The 23,472-nt window shown below is 34.6% G+C and overlaps 2 protein-coding genes across 6 annotated transcripts; one reads left to right on the forward strand and one right to left on the reverse strand.

Moving 5' to 3' along the window:
- The first annotated feature begins 1,130 nt into the window (after window positions 1–1,130).
- LOC118278063 (dynein regulatory complex subunit 4) lies at window positions 1,131–4,785 on the forward strand. Its single transcript, XM_050700377.1, has 7 exons — window positions 1,131–1,268; window positions 1,381–1,417; window positions 1,827–2,519; window positions 3,200–3,387; window positions 3,746–3,976; window positions 4,237–4,379; window positions 4,566–4,785. Exons 1-7 carry the CDS (start codon window positions 1,266–1,268, stop codon window positions 4,645–4,647), a joined length of 1,377 nt encoding a protein of 458 aa, XP_050556334.1. The 5' UTR covers window positions 1,131–1,265; the 3' UTR covers window positions 4,648–4,785.
- A 3,933-nt stretch (window positions 4,786–8,718) lies between these two features.
- On the reverse strand, window positions 8,719–21,397 carry LOC118278154 (protein tipE). 5 transcript variants are annotated; one of them, XM_035597248.2, is made up of 4 exons: window positions 21,241–21,397; window positions 11,333–12,409; window positions 11,055–11,108; window positions 8,719–10,156 (listed from the first exon to the last, which is right to left on the reverse strand). In XM_035597248.2, the coding sequence occupies exons 2-3, from the start codon at window positions 12,292–12,294 to the stop codon at window positions 11,081–11,083; spliced, it is 990 nt and encodes a 329-aa protein (XP_035453141.1). In that variant the 5' UTR covers window positions 12,295–12,409; window positions 21,241–21,397; the 3' UTR covers window positions 8,719–10,156; window positions 11,055–11,080. The 5 variants fall into 5 exon arrangements, with proteins under 5 accessions (XP_035453141.1, XP_035453140.1, XP_035453138.1 ...); XM_035597247.2 differs by having other exon boundaries at window positions 11,333–12,421; XM_035597245.2 differs by having other exon boundaries at window positions 11,333–12,430.
- Window positions 21,398–23,472: the final 2,075 nt, after the last annotated feature.

Raw genomic sequence — 23,472 nt, forward strand, 5'->3', positions numbered from 1 at the left:
TCTTTCGTTGTTTCTTTTCTGTCATGTTTGGCGTAGAGGTTGGTTGTAGAAGAGTTTCATCATCAGCATATTAGCAACAAAACGTCTACTGCTGAACATAGGCTTCCCCCAATGGATTCTAGATAGCCTGGTTGCAAGGGACTTGCATCCACTCCCTAAGAAACGGAAAGGTAGAAAAGTTTTCAAACTTTGTAATAAGGTAGGAAAGTTAAATTGAAACTAATGCGCCTACCACACGTGCATGCCTGACCACAGTTTTAATTGCACATGCTTGTCGCATGAAAAGACTGAACACGGATGTGTCTACCACAAGCCACATTCTTGTTGACATCATCGGCGTGGAAACAATTAAATGAAGAACTATTTCTTCTGCTATTATTTTTCAAGTGTTTGCAAAAAAGAAAATACAAAAGTCAAAGTGTAAACGATCAAAGTGAACAAAAAAATGGCTGTTAAAGATATATAAGAGATATATATAATTCAATGAATTCAGTAACGAACTGTCGATTGTATGTACGTAAATCCGTCATTTTTAACGACCGTGCGCGTACAGTTACTCCACTCGACTAAACTGCGAGCGGCTTGAACACTGAACTACCAACCACACGCGCAGACAAGTTTGTACAAGTATAGCTTGCGCATGCCAGAATTTCAAGCAAGTTTAAAAACCATCAAGCCAAGCATTGGAGTTTGCGCATGCTACCGTTTTACCAACTACACGCACAGTGTTCAGTGTACAAGCTGGCATGCGCAAGTAAAACTGCGGTCAAGCATGCACGTGTGGTAGACGCATAATTCAATGAATGGTGTAGTGAGTGAGATCTATCGGTTTTCACAACTCTGTAGGCAGAATAGTTAATGTTTCCTTTATTTTTTTAAACGTTACGTTTTCTCTTATTTTCATTTTGAAAAGTATACAAATCACATAGGTGCATATCACATTCTAACTAAATTATAAACATAAATAAAGAGTTGTTTCGTGCGGGAACCGAGCCCGTGTCCCTTAGCGCAGTAGTTGGATTACGATACGATAACACGATAAGGTTTGTTCAGGAAAATCGGAGGGGAAAATTGCTATCGAGGCCGGTGCTTGGTGACGAAGTAAACCTGCGCGGTGGAACCTTTTTCATATCGACAGTCACCATAGAAACCAACTTGTTGAACTTCACAACGGTAACATTGAAGTCGACGAGAACACTTATTTTTACATTTTTAACATTTATAGTTTCAGTAATACAAGTTTAAATTAAATAAAAATCTAAAAAATGGTACGTATTCTCACTGTATTTCATTATTCTCTTATAGTTCTTATGGTAAAGACGATTTTGATTTATGTAATGTGCTAGGATCTGAAATCTTAAATTATTATTTTCTTTTCAGGCACCAAAAGCAAAAGAGAAAGCTAAGAAGGCTCCAGGTATGCAAATATTATGTTTAAGTTAATGGAATTAATTAGTTTTTGTTGAGACTGGTATTGCAAGAGCTGCTTAATATTAGTAGATAGCGATTAGATAACTGAAGTGAGATTGCGTGAATGTACGTTTGTATGTATGTATGTTGATATTTTTTTTTCCTTCGTGAACGTTTACTGTTAATTTTATTGATCTTATTATTTATTTTGAACGTTGCTCCACACTAAGATTTTCTCCTGTGTCGTGAGTACGTTTACAAACACAGAATTTCACATGAGTAGAGTAACAGTTACACCGTACGGGAATCAAACCCGCAGCACGTCGCGTGAAAGCTAGCCATTACGCTAACCGTGCAATCATTTGTTGAAATAGTTCCAAACAAGATACTTATCTGAAAATCTTATTACTTTACAGCCATTATAATCGATGGCGTGGATACATCGGATATGTCTCGAGAAAAACTCGAGCAGTTCACTCTCAAGGTCAAAGAGGAACTAGACAAAGAGAGAGAAGAACGCAACTACTTCCAGTTAGAAAGAGACAAAATAAGAACATTCTGGGAGATAACACGACAGCAGTTAGAAGAAGCCAAAGCAGAATTACGGAACAGAGAAAGAGCAACAGAAGAAGCACAAGAAGAAAATGAAGCTCTTCTAGAAACAGAGAAGCAGAAGATAAAACATTTGAAATACGAACAACAAGCTGCAGCTGCTGCCTTAAGAGCTGAGAACTTAGTAGCTTTAAAGGCAGCAAAAGAAGAACACACTGAACAAGAGTTAGAACTGCTAAATGACAAGAGATTGCTAAGACAAGAGATAAGAGAAAGAATCCTAGCTGCTCAAGATGAATTGAGAAGAGCGAAATTGATACATGCTGAAGAAGTATCAAAAGTTAGGGATGAGTTTGAAGAAAGAGCGCGTCAAATAGAAGATAAGGCTGACAAGAAACTGCATGAGACTAAAGTTGAGTTGACAGTGAAGCACAGAACAGAAATATCAGAAGTTGAAGAAAGGAAGAATAAACAGCTGTCGGAACTAATTCAGCACCATGAAAGAGCGTTTTCTGATCTAAAGAATTATTACAATGATATCACATTGAATAATTTGGGTGAGTACCTTTTTTATGGTATAAGCCGATAAACGAGCAAACGGATCACCTGATGGTAAGCAATCACCGCCGCCCATGGACGCCTGAAACACCAGAGGCGTTACAAATACGTTACCGGCCTTTTGGGGGTTAGGAATTTAAGGGTTGATGGGAAATTGGGAATTAGGAACATTGGGAAGAGTAGTAATTGGGCCTCCATTAACTTCACTCACACGAAGAAATCCAACGGAAGCGTTGTTTCACGTCGGTTTTCTGTGAGTTTCATATTTTAAATAAGATTACTAAAATTGTTCTCAAATTTCTGCCTCGTTGGCCGAGTGGTTGCAAGTGCGACTGCCGGGCAAGGAGTCTCGGGTTCGATTCCCGGGTCGGGCGAAGTATTACTGGGCTGTTTTCGGTTTTTCGAAAATTTCTCAGTGGTAGCACGGAGTCTGGAAATGTGCCCGGTATATGGCAATAGGTTCACCACCTATTACATGGGACTTACAACATAAATTGTGAAATGTGGGTGTACACAGTGGCATTACGTGCCATAATGTGCACCTCTGCCTACCCCTTCGGGGATTAAAGGCGTGACGATATGTACATGTACATGTTCTCAAATTTTTTGGAGAAAAGCCTTAGCATGGACTTAACCTTAAATTTGTTGGTCAAATATATTTTACTGCTTCATATTTTAGGTCTTATTAGCAGTCTAAAACAACAAATGGAAGAGATGCAAAAAGTAAAAGAACGAGCTGAAAAGATATCGAGGGATGCTATTGCTGAGGCCAAAGGTCTTAGAGAGCCGCTAGAGGCCGCCATCATAGACAATAAAGAACTCAAACGGCAGATGTCTAACTACGACAGAGATAAAGCTGCTTTGGCCGTGAGTATTAGAAAACAAATAACTTGTAGAAGAATTCCAATTATATTTTGAAACATTTTAATTTACTGACGGCTGACCCGGCAAACTTCTTTTCGGCAATTTTTTCTCACCTTTTAAACCTGCCTTGGACTTTTAAAATAAATCAAGACCAAAATTAGCCAAATCGGTCCGGCTGTTTTCGGGTTTCAGCGAGACTAACGTACAGAAATAATATTTTTATTTTGATTTACAATTTAAATTTCGTACACGAAGTTAAACTATGTTAAATGCCCTTTCCTCTTATAATATAACATCCCAATAAAATGCAAAATAATTGTAAAAAAATGACGCTTTATATGTATGTATATGTTAATTACAGGCAAAAACAAAACAATTGGCGTCATTAGAAAAACAGTTCGATGTCCTAAAGTGGGAGTATGAAGTACTTCAAGTCCGCTTCGATAGAGTCCTGGCAGAGAGAGACGAGCTCAAGATGAGGTTCTCAAGGGCTGTTCTGGAAGTACAGCAGAAAGCATCCTTGAAGACTGCCTTGTTGGAAGCCAAACTGAAGAACATGGAAGGACGTGATGCAGGGCCGAGTGAAATTCATGTAAGACTTAGACTCATTCTAAATTATTTCTAAAATTCTGTTCCTACTTCTATGTTACTTCACTTTACAGTACCCGTTTTTTTATGGGAACAGAACGTCTTGTAGTAGCGGGTATTGTACTACTAAAATGTTTACTATAGCTACCTTCATATACATAACTTACTGATTGTAAATTCTAAATAAACTTAAGAAAAATATGTAGTGAAATGAAATAGTGTTACAATGAGTAGCGTCTCAAGTAATAAAAACTATTGTTACAGAACCTTCTGAAACTGAAAGACACACAAATAGATGATCTCCGATATGAAGCTGCTCGCCTTCGTAAAGCTCATGACGACTTGCTGGCCACTTACGAAGCTAAGTTGGCACGACTTGGAGTACCGAAAGAGGAACTTGGTTTCAAGTAAGAATTTTAATTAAAACGCCATCTATGAAATTATCTCTAAACTAGTTGCCCGTTTAACATCATTCTTTGTATACAACGCCATCTAGATAATAATAGTAGAACTTGTTGTTTGAACACACTTGAGTTGTTTCTCAGTATAAAACTTAGATGGCGCTGTTATAAATTATGATTTTATTTTTTCAGACCACTCAAAGCTGTTGCTGTGGCAGGTTTGAATCCAATTATAGGACAAGGACCGGCTGGGTTAGTCACTAAAGATCCTTAATAACAATTTGTATAACGAATCTTGTTCAAGTGAACTGATAACAACTTAATCATGGAGTTTATAACTATCACTTTTTATTAAAGATGGATTTCAGTTTATCTATGTGCTATTAAAATGTATAAATAAATTAATAAACTTATTTTCAAATACAGAGTTTTTTACTGCGTTGGAGAAGAAACAAATGTACCTTCATATTGCAATTCAGTAAGTAGCGTTAAGTGTTTTAGCAAAACAATGAATTTGGCGAGTCTTAAATTAATGGGTCTTAAATTAATTTTACTACAGCTTTAGCTCTACTAGCACTAGCTTACTAGCATTTGCGACCTGCAACTATGCAGGTCGCAAGTACTCTCTCTCTCTCTTTCGGGTTCGATTCAAGAGTTGTGCAGAGTAATACTGGGCCTTTTTCGCTTTTTCGAAAATTTCTCAGTAGTAGCACGAAGTCTGGAATTGTACCCGGTATATAGCAAAAGGCTCACCAATCTATTACATGAGATTTATAACACAAATGGTGAAAAATTGTACACGTTGTATAACGACATTACGTGCCGCAATGTACCTCTGCCTACCCCTTCGGGGATAAAAGGCGTAACGTTGCATTAATTTTACTATTGAAACAAGGTACGTATTAATAAATAAAACTCACAGTTTGAAGCCAATGAGTGTACTTTATTCCCTACTAACGATTTTTTATTTATTTCTTTATGTACAAAACGGTTATAAGGCAACAGTTCCAAATGAATGAAAACGCACTTTACAATGAATATTAATAATTCAAACATTTCGCTTTTGTTATTAACTTTTTTTTTAATTAGCAAGAAAATTTTGCGCCACACTTCAAAGTTAAGCCGGTTGCACACATTATTTCCTTTATAATGTTTATTCAAAAATTGTTATTCAAAAATAATTATTCATCAATTTAACATGAATATAATTTGAATATTTTGTTTCCAAGACTGCAGTGAATGACGTTTTAGTGTAAATTCTTTTCAAAGTTTTTGAATAATAATTGTATCGTCACGCCTAGAGCTAACTTCATGAAAGTTTATTCAAGTATTAATTTATTTGAATAAACTTTGTGAAATAATTTCTATAACTCGGTTCAGGTAAATCACGATTCACAACAGTTTTTCCACCCCCAACTTTGTAATTTATTATGAAACCTATTAAAAACTAAAAACTTTGGACTAAATCCAAGGTTTTCTGGAAAACGGCCAGATACAATTAACCTTTGGAGTTATACGAACACTGAATAAATCCATTTTCATTTTGGGTTTTAGAAAAAACATGTATACATTATTTTGTTTTTGATTATTTTAAAATATTAGATACGTATTTTTTTATTTTCTTACAGAAACAAATGCTTTGAAAGATCGATTCGAAATATCCCGTGACGTCACTCTGGGTACATTTTTACGTAGTAAGTAACGACGTATTTGCCCCCATTGCTATACTTTGATTGGTTTTATCTAAGTGTTGATATCTTATATAACAAAATGAAAAATACCTGTGTAATATTTTTACATAAATTGACGACTTATCATCATTATCCCTATTATAATAAATTTTATTGTGATTTTCACTTTAACTGAACATGGCTTAAATGTGTGTAACCGGCTAGTTTGCGTAACTACTAAAAGTTATGCTCTTAACATCTAATTCTTTTACAAATATCTAAACTTTTTGAAACCAATCTCATCGATTTTTTTTACAAAATATTTCTAGGTGGACTTCATCTATGCTGCTGATGACATTTATTTGTGTTCATTACTCGATAGATTGATGATAATGTTCATTATTAATTATATCATTCTTATATACATATAAGTGTTTTGTTTCAAGCCAAAAAGCATTGAAATAGCGTTCGCTCTCATTAAACAGTTTAACAAAATACACAAAACATCAGCAGGTTATTACATCAATATTACATTGTATGATAAAATTAATAATTAACTTTAAAAACTTGTGTATATTACACAGAAAAATATTCAAAAATAATTAAAACAGTGTAAGGGTGTCACAAAGTTATAGACGTGTTTACTGGACAATATTGAGGCGAGGTCATATTTCTAAAAATACTGTAAATATTTGAATAATTATTCTTGAAATTATTCATACTTTTAAATATATAATTATTAAAGATTAAGACATATTTAACAATAGATAAAGTTGAAATTTAAATGACACAAATAATAGAAATATAACCTCTTTTTTACAATAGTTTATTGGAAGAAAGGGCATCGAGGTGAGAACTTATCCGAAAGTGCCTTAATAATACGATCACATTAAAGCATTTTACATACAATTGCAATACAACAATATCATTGGAAATATTAAAAATACGTATTATTAACACTAAAATATCTAAAAAACTATACACAACCGAAATTCAGACGTTCACACGGAGAAACATAATAAAATAATTATTAGCTAAAAAATAATTTGACTTCGGTTTACATTTTGTGATATAATTTTAACAATTGCTTTTTTTCGCTAACATTAATAATTATTTTTGAATAATGTATTTTTATTAAATTATTTTAACATAATTACTTTGAAATATTTCATAAGTTAAATTTTAAATATAATTTGAATAAATAAATAGTTATATTTGGTTAATAAAATAAATATTTGTTATAGTGACAACATCTTTTTTGTTATTTTTACAGTTTAAAATCTTATTGAAAGTAGGTATTTAGATCTGTTATAAACTTGTAAAATATTTTCATTTAATAATTTGAATTTGATAACCATATTGTGTATAGATTTATCTTTAATAAATATAATTAATTATTACGTTATCGGATTACTCACGTAACTGTTTGACGAGGAACTGGACTAGTTTCAAGCCATGCTAGAGGTTGATATTCATGAGCATCAGTTCTCGATACATGATCCGGCGATTATCGCGCTGTTACTGAAAGTAGCATCTGACTAGTCGAGTTCCTCGTCAAACAGTTACATGAGTAAACCAATAACATAATAATTAATTTAGTATGTCTCACGAAAGTTACAATAAAAATATAATGAATAGAATGATTAAATATACATAAATTAGTTTTATAAAGCCGTATAATATCATTTATTTTACAAATATTTGGGATAAAACCACCATACAACACATATTAAAACTATAAAGGCGTATCTAACTATCGGTTTTCAAAATTATACAAACACTTAATGATATCGAATTTAATACACTAGACAATGTGCGTAGATTTTAGCAATATCTAACATACTCATCCAGTCTACGTGACTTTATTTTAATTATATTTAAATTGGTATAAAATAATTAATTATGTTCGAAAAATTATTGGATTTTCACAAAATTATTCGAGGAAATTGACTGTGCTTGTGACTTGTGTGTCCATCAAATCTTTTAAATCCTGGCAATAGGCCTGGACTTGCGTAAAAGTACTCAAATAATGGGTAAATGTTCAAAATGCAATCACATATTTATTTATTTGATAAGGAATAACATCAGTAAAAATTATACGTAATTATAAGAGAAACTCGACTGGCGTTTTATTCTAGTTTTTACGCATTATTCACAAGCCTTTTTTTGTTTTATAGTAAATATAATTACGAAAAAAACTTATTATGCATCGCTTACAACCTTAGGACATTTGAATTCGTATCTAAAATAACAGTGCAACGCTTGGGCTGGTTGAAAATGATGGATCTTATCGTCTTACTACAGAAAACTATCACTGATACAAGAAGGAATTTTCTAATCAATATCATAGCTACATTATTTCACCAATTGTTGAATTAGGTACTTGATTGTAGTTATCATCATCAACAGCCTATAAGTGGCCACTGCTGACCAAAGGCCTCTTCTCACACGTTGAAGATTTGAGCATTAATCACCACGCTTGCTCAATGCAGGTTGGCGATTTTAAACTTATAATTAGAAATTATAAGTCCAGGTTTCCTCATGATGTTTTTTTCATCGTTCATCAGTGGTGTCTAAATAATTTTAGTAAGTACATATATGGTACTTGCCGTTGGTAGATTTTGAACCCGTACTCTCATGCATGAGAAGCGGTCGTCTTAAACCTCCGGGCCACCATAGTAGTTATGTTGAATTTGCTTTTCAATTATTCAAATAAAGAGTCATAACTTCAACATACCTGTACATTATTCAAGTAAAGTTATTTCAAGACTTCAAATCAGTTGTTATTTCGAAAATTTTCTGTAGTTAGACGATAATTGTGGAATAGAGGCAACAAATTTCGATATAATTGATTAATGTATTCTATTTTGGTGAGCATAATGGTATAATGTCGGTTCGGATCGGTATGGACAGTGTTAATGAATTTTTGAATAGTCGAGGCACGGGACGGAGAATCGATATCGCGTAGCGCGTGGCAAGGAATACAATAATCTCAACCGTTCGTACATTTATGATCGTTCAATTCACACGTTCCAACTAATTTTTTATTCAATTTGAGATTTTTTCTAACCACATCACACCTTCAGTCAAGCTTTTGGGTTTTAGCTAACTTAAACGCAACTATTTAAAAATATAATGTGCATTATTACTTTCAAATTAACTTAATTTTTATTATAGCTTATCAATTAAAATGATATTAATGAATTGTACTGGTGGGACAACACTATTTGTTATTTTTAATCGATGTATTTTTTTTATTAAACTTTTTTTTATTTATCATTATATTTATGTATTTACTTTTCTCTTTCTCTAGCCATCTTCTATATTTGTTTGGTTTATCATAATGGATCTCAAAATCAACAATTCGATAAAATTATTTTCACTATTTTTGAACAGCTTGCTTTTTATACATAATTTTTAAAATATACAATACTTTTATATCATCAATATAATTTTAACAGCACGCGTGCAGTTTGACACATTAGCGTACGAGCGTTAAAACCTTATTTAATAATTACTATTAGGAGATCAAATTCTTTTATTTACTAATATAAATCTTTTGTCGCGATGATATCTCTTGTTCTGTGAAAACCCTTCTGTATTGAGCAATAATTCTCCATGAAAGGTACTTTATAACAATGAAATTTAATCACTAAATTAATCTTTACATATAGTACTTAGCTGTTGTAATAGGAAAATTGGACCAAATTAATTAAAAATGTCGGTATTGTCCTTAAGAAGATTAACATTATCATCAAAATTATTTTAAGTCATCCAGTCTGCAGGCATATATTTATTAAAACAAATAAACTAACTTCACAAAACAAGAGATATCACCTCCATAGTACTCAGTATTACTTTTTATTTCACAACGCGTTATAAAAAAAATCTTTCGCCCGTTTTCGACCTTCTCAAAGTCGTGCTTTCATACTGTGTCTATCCTACCTTCTCACTCTTGCACTCTTACAGAATAGAATGAGAGGAACAGCAATACTCAAGCGTGTTATAAATCACATACGGAGCACAATATAGTTCATAAAGTTTGTTCATATTGTTCAGCTCATCTCGTGATGCACTCTGTATCCAAAGCCGCCTCTTCAGGAATCCTGTCATCTGAAAAGAAAATTAATGAAATCAATGTGATGTTTAAAAACTATTATTATGAAAAGATGGGTTGACATTATGATATTCTTATTTCCGAATAATATAAACTGACGGTTAATATTACAATATAATTCTATTATTTTTAATCTCTATATAAAAATCAATTACTGTTCGTAAAAGTCTCGCCAAAACCGATTTGGCTAATTTGGTCCTAAATTGTTTTAAGTAGGTACAGGAAAGGTTTATAAGGTGAAAAATGTTTGAGACGGTACAAAGTTTGTTGGGTTAGCTAGTTATGAATATTTTTCTCTTACTAGGTTTACGTGGTAAAACATCACAAATGTGCAAATAGCGTTTAATAGTATACTTTTAAAGGCTTATGCAGGTCTTTAAAAGCATGTATGAACGTTAAAGTATAAACGAACAAGACAGGTAATTAAAAATGTTTGAATACCAAGCCATTAACGCTGATGGCTGACTTTGAAACAGTTTGCCATTACAAGCAAAACTTTCCACTTTTTCGATTGCATGAGGCAAGAAATGGAATAAGTTTGAGATGAGCAAAACTTCCTACTTATACTTACCTATACATTATTGATTAACAAAGATGGAAGATAGAGGTCAATGACATGAGGATACCAAGGAGTCAAGGATTACTTAAATTTTCTTTCAATTTTCATGAATAAAGAAGCATATTTTGTAATGTTAAAAATTTGAATATTTTTTTTATTCATGTTCGAATAATTATTCAAAAATAATTATATTTGAATTTTGAATTAGCGCTAAGCATTAAGCGTTTACAAATTATTTGGTTGGTTAGTGCTATAGTTTCAGTGCTTGAGCGTGTCATACGAATTTGTGCCTTAAGCATATTATGTTAAAGAAGCTTTCGCCACCAGAGACGTACCTCTGTGTTATTTGTTGTTAGTCACGTTAGGCGTTCACGAACGATGACTTGGTCCTGTCGGATGTAGAGAGTTTTATCAAAATGTGTTGAAACTGGACGTTCTAAACGATTATTACTTTTCAATCTTTCATCAACATGTACTTTTAATTATGTCATAGGATTTTAAACATTGAATAGACACGCTTTTATATTCATTACTTAGAATGATGAAATGAAATAAACAGATGATAGAAAACAACAAAATTGAAAACAGAACGAATGTTTAAAATTCAACTCACCCAGACAATGAAGCAGAATTAGAAATTGGCGGACTATTGGACTCAAAGCCTTCTTTAGGCTTTTCATTAGCCAGTTGCATCTTCAGCTGATGTCCAAAACAGGCCAGATCCTCCCTAAACGTATCCGATCCTGGGGTTGTTGGTTTCTCATCATCACCAGTAGCCATCGCCTCAGCATCACTCTTCAATGGCGCTTGTTCAGACTCTTCTTCAGTATTATAAATCTTAAAGTAAGCAAACGTCAAATATATTACGGATATTATGAATGACGGTATAGGTATTGCCATGGCATACACGAGGTTTAGAGTATTCTGCCACATATCCAGCTCAGTGATCACCAATCCTGGGTCCACGCGGCTGTAATAGCACGTGTAGTTGTTGCCGATTGGTTTGTGCTTAGCGTAGAAGATGGTGCAGTTGAGGATGGGTGGGTACCCACAACCTTTCACGTTTGGGAACAGTCGAGCACCAGTGAAGTACCATTCGGAGTCGTTGCCTTGCAATCCTGTTGGTATGGCATCAGGTAGATCTTCCTCCCCCATTTCTGGATACGATTTATCAGCCGCAACCTCGTAGTTTTCGTAATCGTAGTCTTTCCTTAACGCCCGCTCTTCTCTAATTAAAGTTTCCAAGTCTTCAGTGGGTGTTACATTGGGGTATATGCCCAGTTTGTAGTTGACGCGGATTTGGGTGCACTCAAAGAGGTCCTTGGTGCAGCCTTCCCTGCATGATGCCCAGGAGCAGTTGCTGGCGCCAACGAGATGCTTTACCCCTGTCGTAACGCATAGTGCTGCGACTGGATCGAATTGCATGAATATTGTGGTGAAGGCTGGTTCTATGACGAATGGTACGAGAAAGAGGAACGCAAAGAGGCTGAACGTCCCGAGTAGAACAAAAGTGGCTGTTGTGTAAAATAGAAGTTTCTCAGCGAAGGTTGGGGGTACAATTTCTTCGTCTGTCATGGTGTGGGAGCGCTACGGGCGACCATAGCGCTGTCTCAGCTCGCTTGTGTCATATCATCTTACATCTCATTTCAGTCTTTCAACGTTATTTTGGATTGTTTGTTTATTTACATATCTGTTGGTGTGACTGGGAAAGCTTTAGTGAGGCTGAAAATATGTATCAATGTAAAACCACCTTCAGTTACAAAATTACTAACACTAAACGTTTTAACCTGTTTCCATTCCATATATAGATACTATCCAACAACAAATCATTTATTCCGTAGCTATCAAATTGTAGGTATGTAACATGAAAACGACTGTTACGTTAACTGGCACTTGACATATTCCGTGTAGCATTCCGAATAAGGCATAGTTTCAATGCGGTAGACCGTCTGACAGACGACAATAACTAGGTGAAGGTGTGGTTTGACTGAGAGCTAGGAATGTAGTAATTGAAATAGGTTTCCTGGACACTATTTTATTCTTTAATGATTATTTGTACCGAATCGAAATTTTTATTAAAACTATTTATTTTTATTAAGAATTCTAAGTTGAAAGTTTTCAGTTAAAGGTTCCATGCCCTATTTTTCAGGTGGTTTTTCTTAGAAGATATTTATCTCAGATGTAATAAAACGTGCATACATAATCACACCCATTGCTATCAAAATCAAATCAAATCAAATCAAATTTTATTTCAGAATTGCTTCCATAATTTGTTAGCAATAAATTAATAATGTTCTTAGCCTATGTTAGTAATGTTAACAACAAAACAAAACAATGAAAGAAATTTAGGCACTTGCTTTCGTGTGCAGGCCTATACAGTGCGCCACTACTATGCAGTCCCATCGGTCTGCGCATGCAGCCAGGATGGCGCTGGGGCTGCCGCGCACCCGCGCCATTAAACACGCACTTCGCTTGCGTATGACGGCGTGAAAGCCGTCCACGCGCGCCTCTGCGAAGATACTGGCGCTACAGTACCGCGGCAGCCCCATCAGCACCCTGAACGCATTATTATACTGCACACAGAGCGTTGTAAGTCCTCTGCGTGTATTTGGTCCACAAACTGCACGTGTAAAAGGTCTGGCAGAAAGCCCTGAAGAGTGTGACCTTCACTTGTTCAGTACACCGTGCGAATCTGCGAGCCAACATGTCACAATCAATCCTACACACCTTTTTGGCTTCATGAACAGTCATCAGTCTTTTCATGCATGTTCGATGGTTATCAGTTACCATTATACCTAACTACATATTATAATAAGTAAACAAAAATTTACGTTTCTTTATGTCTAAGTACATCTACTCAAAATTATTTAGTTACTCCAGACGATACGTAAAAAAGTCCAAAAGATATGTGATCCCAATTTCCCAACAATCCCTTACACACATGTATCTCCAGTAAAATATATACGACAATAGTCTTCAGGGCCATTAGGCAGAGGTTAACGGATCGAGGCGCGACCACTGGCACCACACACATAGACGCCAGACTGTCTGGCCAGGAATCCAGTATCCAAATATCGATTTGAGCTAGAATTAGCATCGACAACACTTTCGTTTAGCTTAGTTTTTATGTAACTGTGTTTAGAGATTTTTATTATTGGTTCATGTTGACGAGCTGTTGTTAAACGAAGAGGAGCTTACTTCTCTTCTTTAGGACTTTTCCTTAGAAACCAAAGTCCACACAAAGGCCTTTCCTTAGAAAAGGCCATTTCCTTAAAAAAGGCCTTTAGCAGTGGACTGTGCAGTAGCATTGGATGTTCATAGGTTAATAATGTACCCTTAAAAAAAATTATTTGCTAATTCTTCAAATTAAGGTGTCTTATTGTCCGGAGCTGCGGAATGCCTAGCGGGTTTACCGAGGTTTCGGCTCGGAAAGTAAGAGTACGAACAGGGTGGCTTTTAGTCAGTTAAAGTCTGACACTCGCTCTCGCCCCACCAAAGGTGGGAGATTTTTAAATCATTGGACGTGATTTTCCCCCATCAAAAAAAGAGGTATATCTTATTGACTTTTAAGACTTTTTGTTTAACTCTTAAAACAAGTGATACTTACCGCCATACTCAAGAGTTATTTAATGGTTATTTATCCCAGTCCTAAACAATTATAATCGGAACAAAATCATTACTAAGGAATGGTTTTTAACTAATCATTAAATGACTCTGAGTGCGGCAGTTTGAAACCACACCGTGAACTGAATGTTTTCACACTTTCCGAAAAATGTTTTCTCGAAAGGTCATAATTACAATTGAAATAAAGTGTCTAAATACAACGTTTTGCGTTTCATTCATTTTATAAAATGTACTACTACTCAATTATTAACCCCATGGGTGTCATCATAGCATCATTTATATGCTATCAGATAGCATAACTTGTATATCTTATTTTAATATTATACACGTATTTTTTATTTTCATACAACAACAAATACTTTCGGAGAGATTTTAAATATCGCGTGACGTCACTTTTAGATGTTTTTAGGGGGAAAATTATCAAATGGTTTCTCCCACCTTGGGCGAGGCGAGAGGGAATGTCAAACTCTTACTGACTAAAAACCACCTCGTTCCTACTTCTGCTTTTAGAGCTGGAGCCCCGGTAAACCCATATTAGGCATCAGCCCTATTGATTGGCCCCATCTGTAGTGATCTGATGGTTTCTTGGGAAGCGCGCGGAACGCGACGCGCCGCATTCACTACTAGATACATTTTAAACGTAGAAATGACACATTTGCAACTCTAAACTTGATTCACCTATTTACCCACCTTTAGTTTTATAGAACAAAATGAAACGATTATCAGGCTTGTAACTACTCGACCAGCGATACACACAAAAGCAAATAACACAGTACTACAACATAATAGCCAGTGTTTAGTCATCGATACTGTTTGGTTTGTCTTTCGTCAATATTCTACGACTACTAATGTTTTCCTGTCGCGCCTAAGTGCCATCAATCAGCCGATGAAATTCTGCTGTTCGATAAACTCACATCGTTGGCCAAAATAGATCCAATAATATACGGTGCTGACCGTTAAAAAACTAACGTAATATTTTAGGCGATTTGCTCAAAAAGGGAGACAAATAAAACTGCTACAGAGTGGAATTCTTTGCCGGTCTATGTTTTCTGATGTGTATAACCTGGGTGTCTTCAAAGCCCGAGTGAATAGGTGGCTTTTGGGCAGATGTGCTCCATCTTAGGCCGCATCATCACTTACCAGCAGGCGAGATAGCGGCCAAAGGTCAACTCATCAAATGTAAAAAAATAATAGAAATAAGAATACTACTTTCATTTCTTTCAGTAACGTAATATTTTAGGTGCTACAATAATATACTTTGGGTGCTTTTCCACCAGAGTTTTCCATCCTAAGCGAAAACCAAACGCATCCACAGCAACGTAGTATTGCTATACTACGTTGCTGTGGATGCGTTTGGCTTTCACTAATCATATTAAGCGGAAACGGATTCAGCTAAGCTATGTTTTTTTATATGGAAACGTTACTTAATAAAACTATACTATATAGTATAGTTTATAATGGTTTCGATACAAAGCAACCGATTGCAATCTACCAAACAACCGCAGTAGTTAAAATATGAAGTTTAAGTTATTAATTAGTGTTTCCAGTTGAATTCTTATGAATGTTATCAGAATGTGTGTATCAGAATACGGATAATAATAAAAACATTAGTCAAATTATTTCGTATTACTTATTTATCAAAAATAATTATTCAGAGTCAAAATCAAAGCATTTATTTCAATCAATCCTTAATAAGGCACGTCAAAATTGAATTATCAGTCAGTCTGTCTGTCAGTGAAGCTAGGTTATTGTTACATAATTAAATCAGTTATTCAATAACAATTATTTTGTCCACGAAATCAAGCATTAAATACGTTATATTTCTCATAATATTCGGTGCGACACGGAATCTTGACACGGAACAGCATTTATATAAAATTCATAATCTAATGACTGACCTCGATAATTTCAGTTCATGAATTGTGAATCAAAATGGTGGGATTGAGTTTAAAAATATTCTTTTAAAAAGGTCAGAGATCGATATATGTCTATAATTTACGGTTTCAGAAAGAAATCGATGCAATGGTAAATTACTTTTCTAGTGACGTAATAGCCAATAGGTTATCTATCTCTATGACATGTGTTATTGTGAAGATGTTTTAATTATGAAACTAAAAGGGAACGAAGTCGACACAAAAAATAAAAGTCAGTCAGCAAAGGTTTGTCTTTGTAAATGATTGCAAAAATAGAAAGATTAGCAGCAATGATAATTACACATTTTAAAACATTATAATTACTAACGGCCAATTTCAATAACCTATCTATCACGTCTATTAATGGAGAAAAGCTCTACTAGTTTCATATCACAGAGGGACTCTTCATCATGACATTAGGCTGCGCGACGTCGCCGCGTCAGCACACGCTGCTCATGATGAAGAGTCACTCTGTGACTCGAAACTAGTAGAGCTTTTCTCCATCTATTTACGTGAGTAAACCGTGATTTTTAGTTAACGCATTGATTGGTTAGATATATGCTAGTCGCTAGATAAAGTAATCCAATTCAAATGAAAATACATTTTAAATCAATACACAAAGAGTTAATCCGCTTTGACTTTTTTCACTGAAAATTGAATACATTTAACAAATAAAGTTCAGCAAATGTTAGCAACAAAATTAAAGCTGAAATTAATCGCTGACTATTGAATGATTAAATATATTTTCAATACGTCTGTAAAATTCTCTGTAGCCGATCAATTGTAATACGAACAATTTTGCAACTGTTAGCAATATTTAATTTGCTGTTCTTTAACATAATATTAAGTTGACTGCACGGCTACAGCGCAACGTGTCGTGTGTTCGATTCCCACACGTAGTAACTCTTTGTGTGATCAACGTCAGGTGTATGTGAAATTGTAATATGTTTGTTAACGGACCCACGGCACAGGAGAAAACCTAGTTTGAAGCAATGTTTTTTAAACGAGAAGAGACAGAATTTCTGGACATATTTTCTCAAAATAGATATGAGTTCAAATAATAAAAATGATAAAATGAAAGTGTGGGAGAGCCATGCTTCGATACGAATGGATCAGCTCGATTGGAGTGATATCACGGCCCCACAGAAAAATTGGCGTGAAACAACGCTTGCGTTGTGTTTCGTTTTGTGAGTGAGGTTACTGGAGGCCCAATTACCCCTCCTCAATCTTCCAATGCCCCAACAACTTTAAATTCCTAACGCCCAAATGGCCGATAACACACTTGTAACGCCTCTGGTGTTTTGGGTGTCCATTGGCTTCGGCGATTGCTTACCATCAGGTTATCCGTCGGCTCGTTTACCGACTTATATCTTAGAAAAAAAAAAACATATTTTGTACGACTTACCCGGTGTTTAATTTCGTAGTATGATTAAACTATTACAACACCTTGGGTAAATGGGTGTTAAGTCTTTCAAGTTCTAAGGCTTCCTTTGTAAACCAACGAAATTCTGAATTAGCACACTTTGAGTGAGTAAAACTACGTATTAGTAAATAGTAGTTTTCTGAGTGTAGTATATGAAAGGTTTCTTGTATTTGACCTCCGAACTGGGAATTATGATATTTAGAACTATGTATTAAGTTTTTTCTAATGTCTTGGAAATATTATAAAGTTTCCACTAATTACAACAACCAAAGAATGATGCGAATTCATACAATTTAAGGAAAGAATTAATAAAATACTAGCTTCTGCTAGCGGCTTTACCCGCGTTCCCTTTGGATAAAAGTATCCTATCACCCCAGTGACAGACAGATAGAGTATAATATACTATGTCTGTCTATTTAAAAAATCCGTTCAGTAGTTTCAGCGTGATTGACGGATAAACATCCGAACAAACGAACTTTTATTTATAATATTATAGTGTCATAATGTCGTCTATTTTAAATATTTTAAGGTCTAATATTTCCCCGTTAGAATACACTAGAGGTTCAAACTTGAATTATCTTCAAGTGTAGTTCTATGGTAATCTTTTTTAAATATTCTATGGTCCATGTTTACCCGTTAGAACACAGATGCAAACTTAAATTATCTTCTAGACTAGCCATAAAGGCTTAAGAATACCTAGGAAATGTAACGGGGACACTATTTGTGTACAACGAGACAGATGTCGGTATGTCATTGAGGGAACAACACAACCGTGGCCGTCTATTGTTTATCTTCTACCAACCACTGCATATGAAGGTAGTACACTATTAAATACTTTTTGTAGTATTTTCAGCTTTATTGTGTTGTGATAGAGTTGGGAATGGATTGGAGGTCTTTGGGGTAGGTTGTTGTGCTGTTGGGTGGTAGATGTTCTGGGAATAGTAAGTATAGTGTTGTCGAAGGGTTGAGATTTGTTCCTAGTACGGGGAAACGTTTTATTGAAAAAAGTCTAGTATACATTTGAGACAAAGAAGCGAATTATGAAGACAAGTATCGTCTTATCCTATTCAATATAAAAAGAAGAACTTCAGTAATTACAATCTAAACCTATCAAACCTATCATATAAAAGCCAAGAACAAAAGCTCTAAATACTATAATCATAATTACAGACTGGAAATATCTTGAAAGAAAATGTTTCAGGAAGCTGAAACATTTGAAACTCCGAGAGTTAGCTTGGTGTAAATTCTTTTGATGTTTTCGGCTTAAACACAAGAAAAGATCTTCGGCTTGACTTGGTTGTTGAATAATGTACTTATCTACACTTTTGTACACATACATAGGTAGGTAGATATACGTATACATTAAAGTCATGGTTTTCACACCAGTAAAATGAGGCTGATTGACGATTTTCCTATGAGAGTTTCTAGATTCCCTCACAATACTTTCTATCAATGTATGACAGTGGCATCTAAATAAAACTTTCCAAGTAAAAGTAGAACATGAAACTTGGAAAAGTTACATAATTATACGTATTATGTACTTGCAACATACTTATTTATAGTTGCCATATCATATATATCTTTTCAATGCATCTAGGTATTTTTTCGAAAAACTTTAACTTATATTTGATTTTTAAAAAACTTTAACGTTTTCTACGACCCTGTTAAGCACCACGATAATTTTGTTTGGCAAAATTAATTACCTACTTTGGTTTGAAGACAATGTCGTTATTAATTTTCTTATATTTAAAAAAAAATTAAGTATGAGTTTTGGAAGCGTTAAGTAGACATGACTATAAAATGAAGAGTGAGTTTTTGCCGGTCTGTTATGAGTCCTATTATAGGGTATATAGGGTGCAATATGCTATAAATAATAGCCTCTATCACTATTCATATATTAATTCTTTCGCTTATTATATATAGGGTAACTACAGGGGTGTAAAAATAGACTTGACCTCTTACATTAATTGAACCGCGTGACAAACGACTAGCGAAGTAGTTATTACTGTGTCATCAGTGAACGATTCAAAGCAAGACTGTCTATCGATTTGGATTCGATTCCGGAGTCCACTAATAATGTGATTTTTTTTTTGGTTAGGTTGTTATTATTGTGTTGTTTGGCATAGGGCAATGGAAATAGGGCAATGAAGTATCTAGCAACTATTAAAATCAAAAAATAGTTTTTGGAGAAATACATACATACATATACATAGTGTCATACTTTTTAATCCATTCCTCAAACTCCTCGTCAATCGTGGACAGACAGACATTTTGCTTTTTTTGTATTGTAACGTTTGCTTTGTTGTTCAAAAGTGCTTCCCGGTTGATTAGTAATTAATAATTTTGACTTTGACTTTGATTTTAATTGTAGAGTCTGAGACTATACCTAGTGGGATTAGGTAGATTGAGCCTAAGATCATACCTAATTAAGAAACATTATGTATTAAACCTGTGTAAAGATCCAATCAGAATATAACACTCAATACAAGCCGTCAAGGATAGGTAGAGCTTACAAACTATTACAAAAGATTCATAACAGTGTAACATCACATCATCAGCCTATAAGCGGCCAGTGCTGACCAAATGCCTCTTCTCACACGGAAAAGGTTTGAGCATTAATCACCATGGTTGCTCAATGCGTTTTGGTATAAGTGTAACATAACTGGTAAAAAATGAGCGCCTCTGTCTCTGCCTACCCCTTCGGGGATCAAACATGTGTGATGTTATGTTATGTATGTTATGTTATCTGTAAATAACTTACCTAAGTACAGTCCTGGCTTGACATAAGGACTCTCTTCTATACTTCAATGTCAACATGAGTTACAAAATAAAATACATGCGAATTTAGCCCTTAATTACATTGAATATATTAAATAATATTGTACTGCTTTACCCAAGGACCTTAAAGGCGCCTTTATAAAGTCAATAAAACGTGGTATGTTAACCCATAACCCTTCTACATCGCACGCCTTAGAAAACGCTAATCGAAACCTTAGACACCTACTTACATTGGTCTGTCAATAGTTCTATATGAAATAACTAGAATAAAATGATCCCTGAAAAACTTAGACCTTTTTTGTACCGTTAAAAGCACTATTACATAACCTAACCTCAAACTATATGAGTTTGACGTCACACGACACTAAAACAACGGTTCACATTGAATTAGAATCACGAAAATGTATCACAAACATGCAATCAAATGCCATACCAACCATTTCTTACGATTTTCTCAATTAAAAAACGAACGAAACAAACATTTTTTGTTACATAATTTTTCTAAAAATTATTTCATTTTAAATGAAAATCATTTTCGCATAATAAAAATGGAATTAAATGAATAAAATACGCATAGAAATACGATACGCAGATTGACATAATGCAGTAATGACTTGACGGTATTTTTCGATCGTTTTTCTTGTTAAAAACAAGTTATTTGACTAAATAACGATTGGAACACTAATGGAATGGAAACGGTAATTAAATGTATCGTGTATAATATAAATAAATGTCTAGATATTTATTTAACCAGCCTCATTAGAGCTTAACTCTCACTGTTACCATTAAAAACAAAACACGCTAAAGAAAACAATATTATGAAAAACACTGCGATATTTTAGCACTATATCATTATGTTCTGGATTGAAAAACGTATATTTTGGAAAATTATTTTCTCTTTGACGTCTGTTTTTCGTCAGACGTCGACGCGTTCCCGCGACTCGAGTACTACTGGGCGCAGGCCGTCCCCGACAGCCCCGTAGCCACCTCAAAATTCTACATAACCATAAAAAAACCCATAAAAAATCCTTAACTAACCATTTATTCTGTTACAACTTTCATTTAACGCAAAAACAATATTCTAATATTAAAAATCAAACGAAAATACAAAATTCAGACCTACGCCGTAGCGCATAAAATTAAAATGTAAAAATAATATTTTAGTAAAAATGAAACTAAAATTTCATTATTTTTATTAATTTTAGTTTGAGTTTTTGATTTTTAATTCATTTTTTGTTATATTTTGTTGGTCAGATGTGGTTATTGGAGTGCGCGCGTCGCTTCGTCGGGTCGATACAGCGGTATCATGTGTTCCGACAGAGTACGGCGACAGACAGTCTTGTTTTACAATTCTGAGGTCCCAATCCTGAATGTTATTAAGATTACTTTTCCTTGCACTCTCCTCAGCCGTTTCTATACAATTTTAAGGAGAAACGTGTCTGTATTGCCTACAAATATGGACGTTATGGCCAGGTTTCTGTGTTTGGGAAACAGGGCTGGCTATGTTTGGTTACTATTCTTCGTGATCGAGCTTCGGGTGCAATGAATGATGCTTTACGTTTTCTGGGTTAATGACTCCTGTTTGGGGTAGGTTGGTGATAAATAGAAATAAACTAAATTAATTAAGTAGTAAAGTTCTTTTTTCAATAACAAATACATTGAAATGGATTCGATTTCTTTGTCTTAAACTGAGCACTAATTAAAATTGAAAGCAGATTATAATCATTGTAGTTTTAATATCTCGTTTATTTTGCGGTTGTGGATACCTGGAGCTCTATTTTGGTTTCAAATCTAGAGTAAAGGAAACAGAATTTATATGTGGAAGTGGAGAGGCACCAGTAAATTTTGTTTTACCCTCCATGCCAGGGCACGTAAAATCCGTAACGACCTCCATAGATTTTTAGATGAATTTCCTTAATGGGGGTCAGAAATATGGCTCAATATCTTACAAGTGTGTGGTTCCATGTTTAGGAATATGTTAGAGTATACTGTGATACTGGATATAAAACGTAAGTAAGTATTATATTACTGATGATGAAGTTACCACGGACAGATTTTGGACCCTGAGTATTTACCAGTTACTTAACAGGTCAATTAATTGTGATTTAATGTTTATACTCTATGAAGTAACCTATAAGATTAGTCAATCAAAATGGCTTTTCATACTCGTATGTTAATCACAACTTACATACGAATCCAAATTTATTTTTTATTTTTTGAGGGGGTAATCTAATGACTTCTTTCACCTTGAGCGAGGCTAAACGGAGTATCAAACTCTCACTGAGTAAAAACCACCCCGTTCCTACTCCTGATTTTCGAGCCGGAGCCCAGGTAACCCACTAGGCAGTCTGCAGCTCCGGGTGAAATGAGCACCTAACTTAACTGATGGACTGACAATAAATTCTTGTTTCAAAAATGCCTCTAAATGGTCTATTTCAAATAAGTGCTTGAAACTTTAACACAAGTGTAAGAATAAGAGGCCTTGTTGTATCTTATGTAATAATGAAACGGCCTTCTTCAGTGCACCTCTTATAACTTACATAATGACATCAATAAACTATCTCGAAGAATTTAATCTGACCCATTAAAATTCTTGGACGTTCTTCCTTATTCTGGTTCTCATTGGCTTTATGCCAAGTCCTGATTCAAGGAGTGGGTTATGTTCCTATAACACGTTTAAAGTTAGTACCAGATATTATCAAGCCTTTGAAAATATACGATTTAGAAGATTTAAGTGCTGTCATTCAAAGTTCTGTATTAAGAATAAAGCCCCGTGGTGATGATAGGCACATTACTTTGTTTGGATGTTTGTTCGTCAATCACGTTGAAACTGCTGAATGGATTTTGATGGAATTTGGTATACGGAGAGTATATGAGCTGACTTGCGTAATAGGTCTATTTGTCTCATCGAAACGTGGGCCACTGGCAGAAGCTAGATTAGAATAAATTCTTCACTACTACTGCTCTTCTCGTGGATATCATGGTGGATGTCTTAAGGACTACACATGTGCAGAG

This window comes from Spodoptera frugiperda, chromosome 18 (assembly GCF_023101765.2).
Source record: "Spodoptera frugiperda isolate SF20-4 chromosome 18, AGI-APGP_CSIRO_Sfru_2.0, whole genome shotgun sequence".
NCBI lineage: Eukaryota > Metazoa > Arthropoda > Insecta > Lepidoptera > Noctuidae > Spodoptera > Spodoptera frugiperda.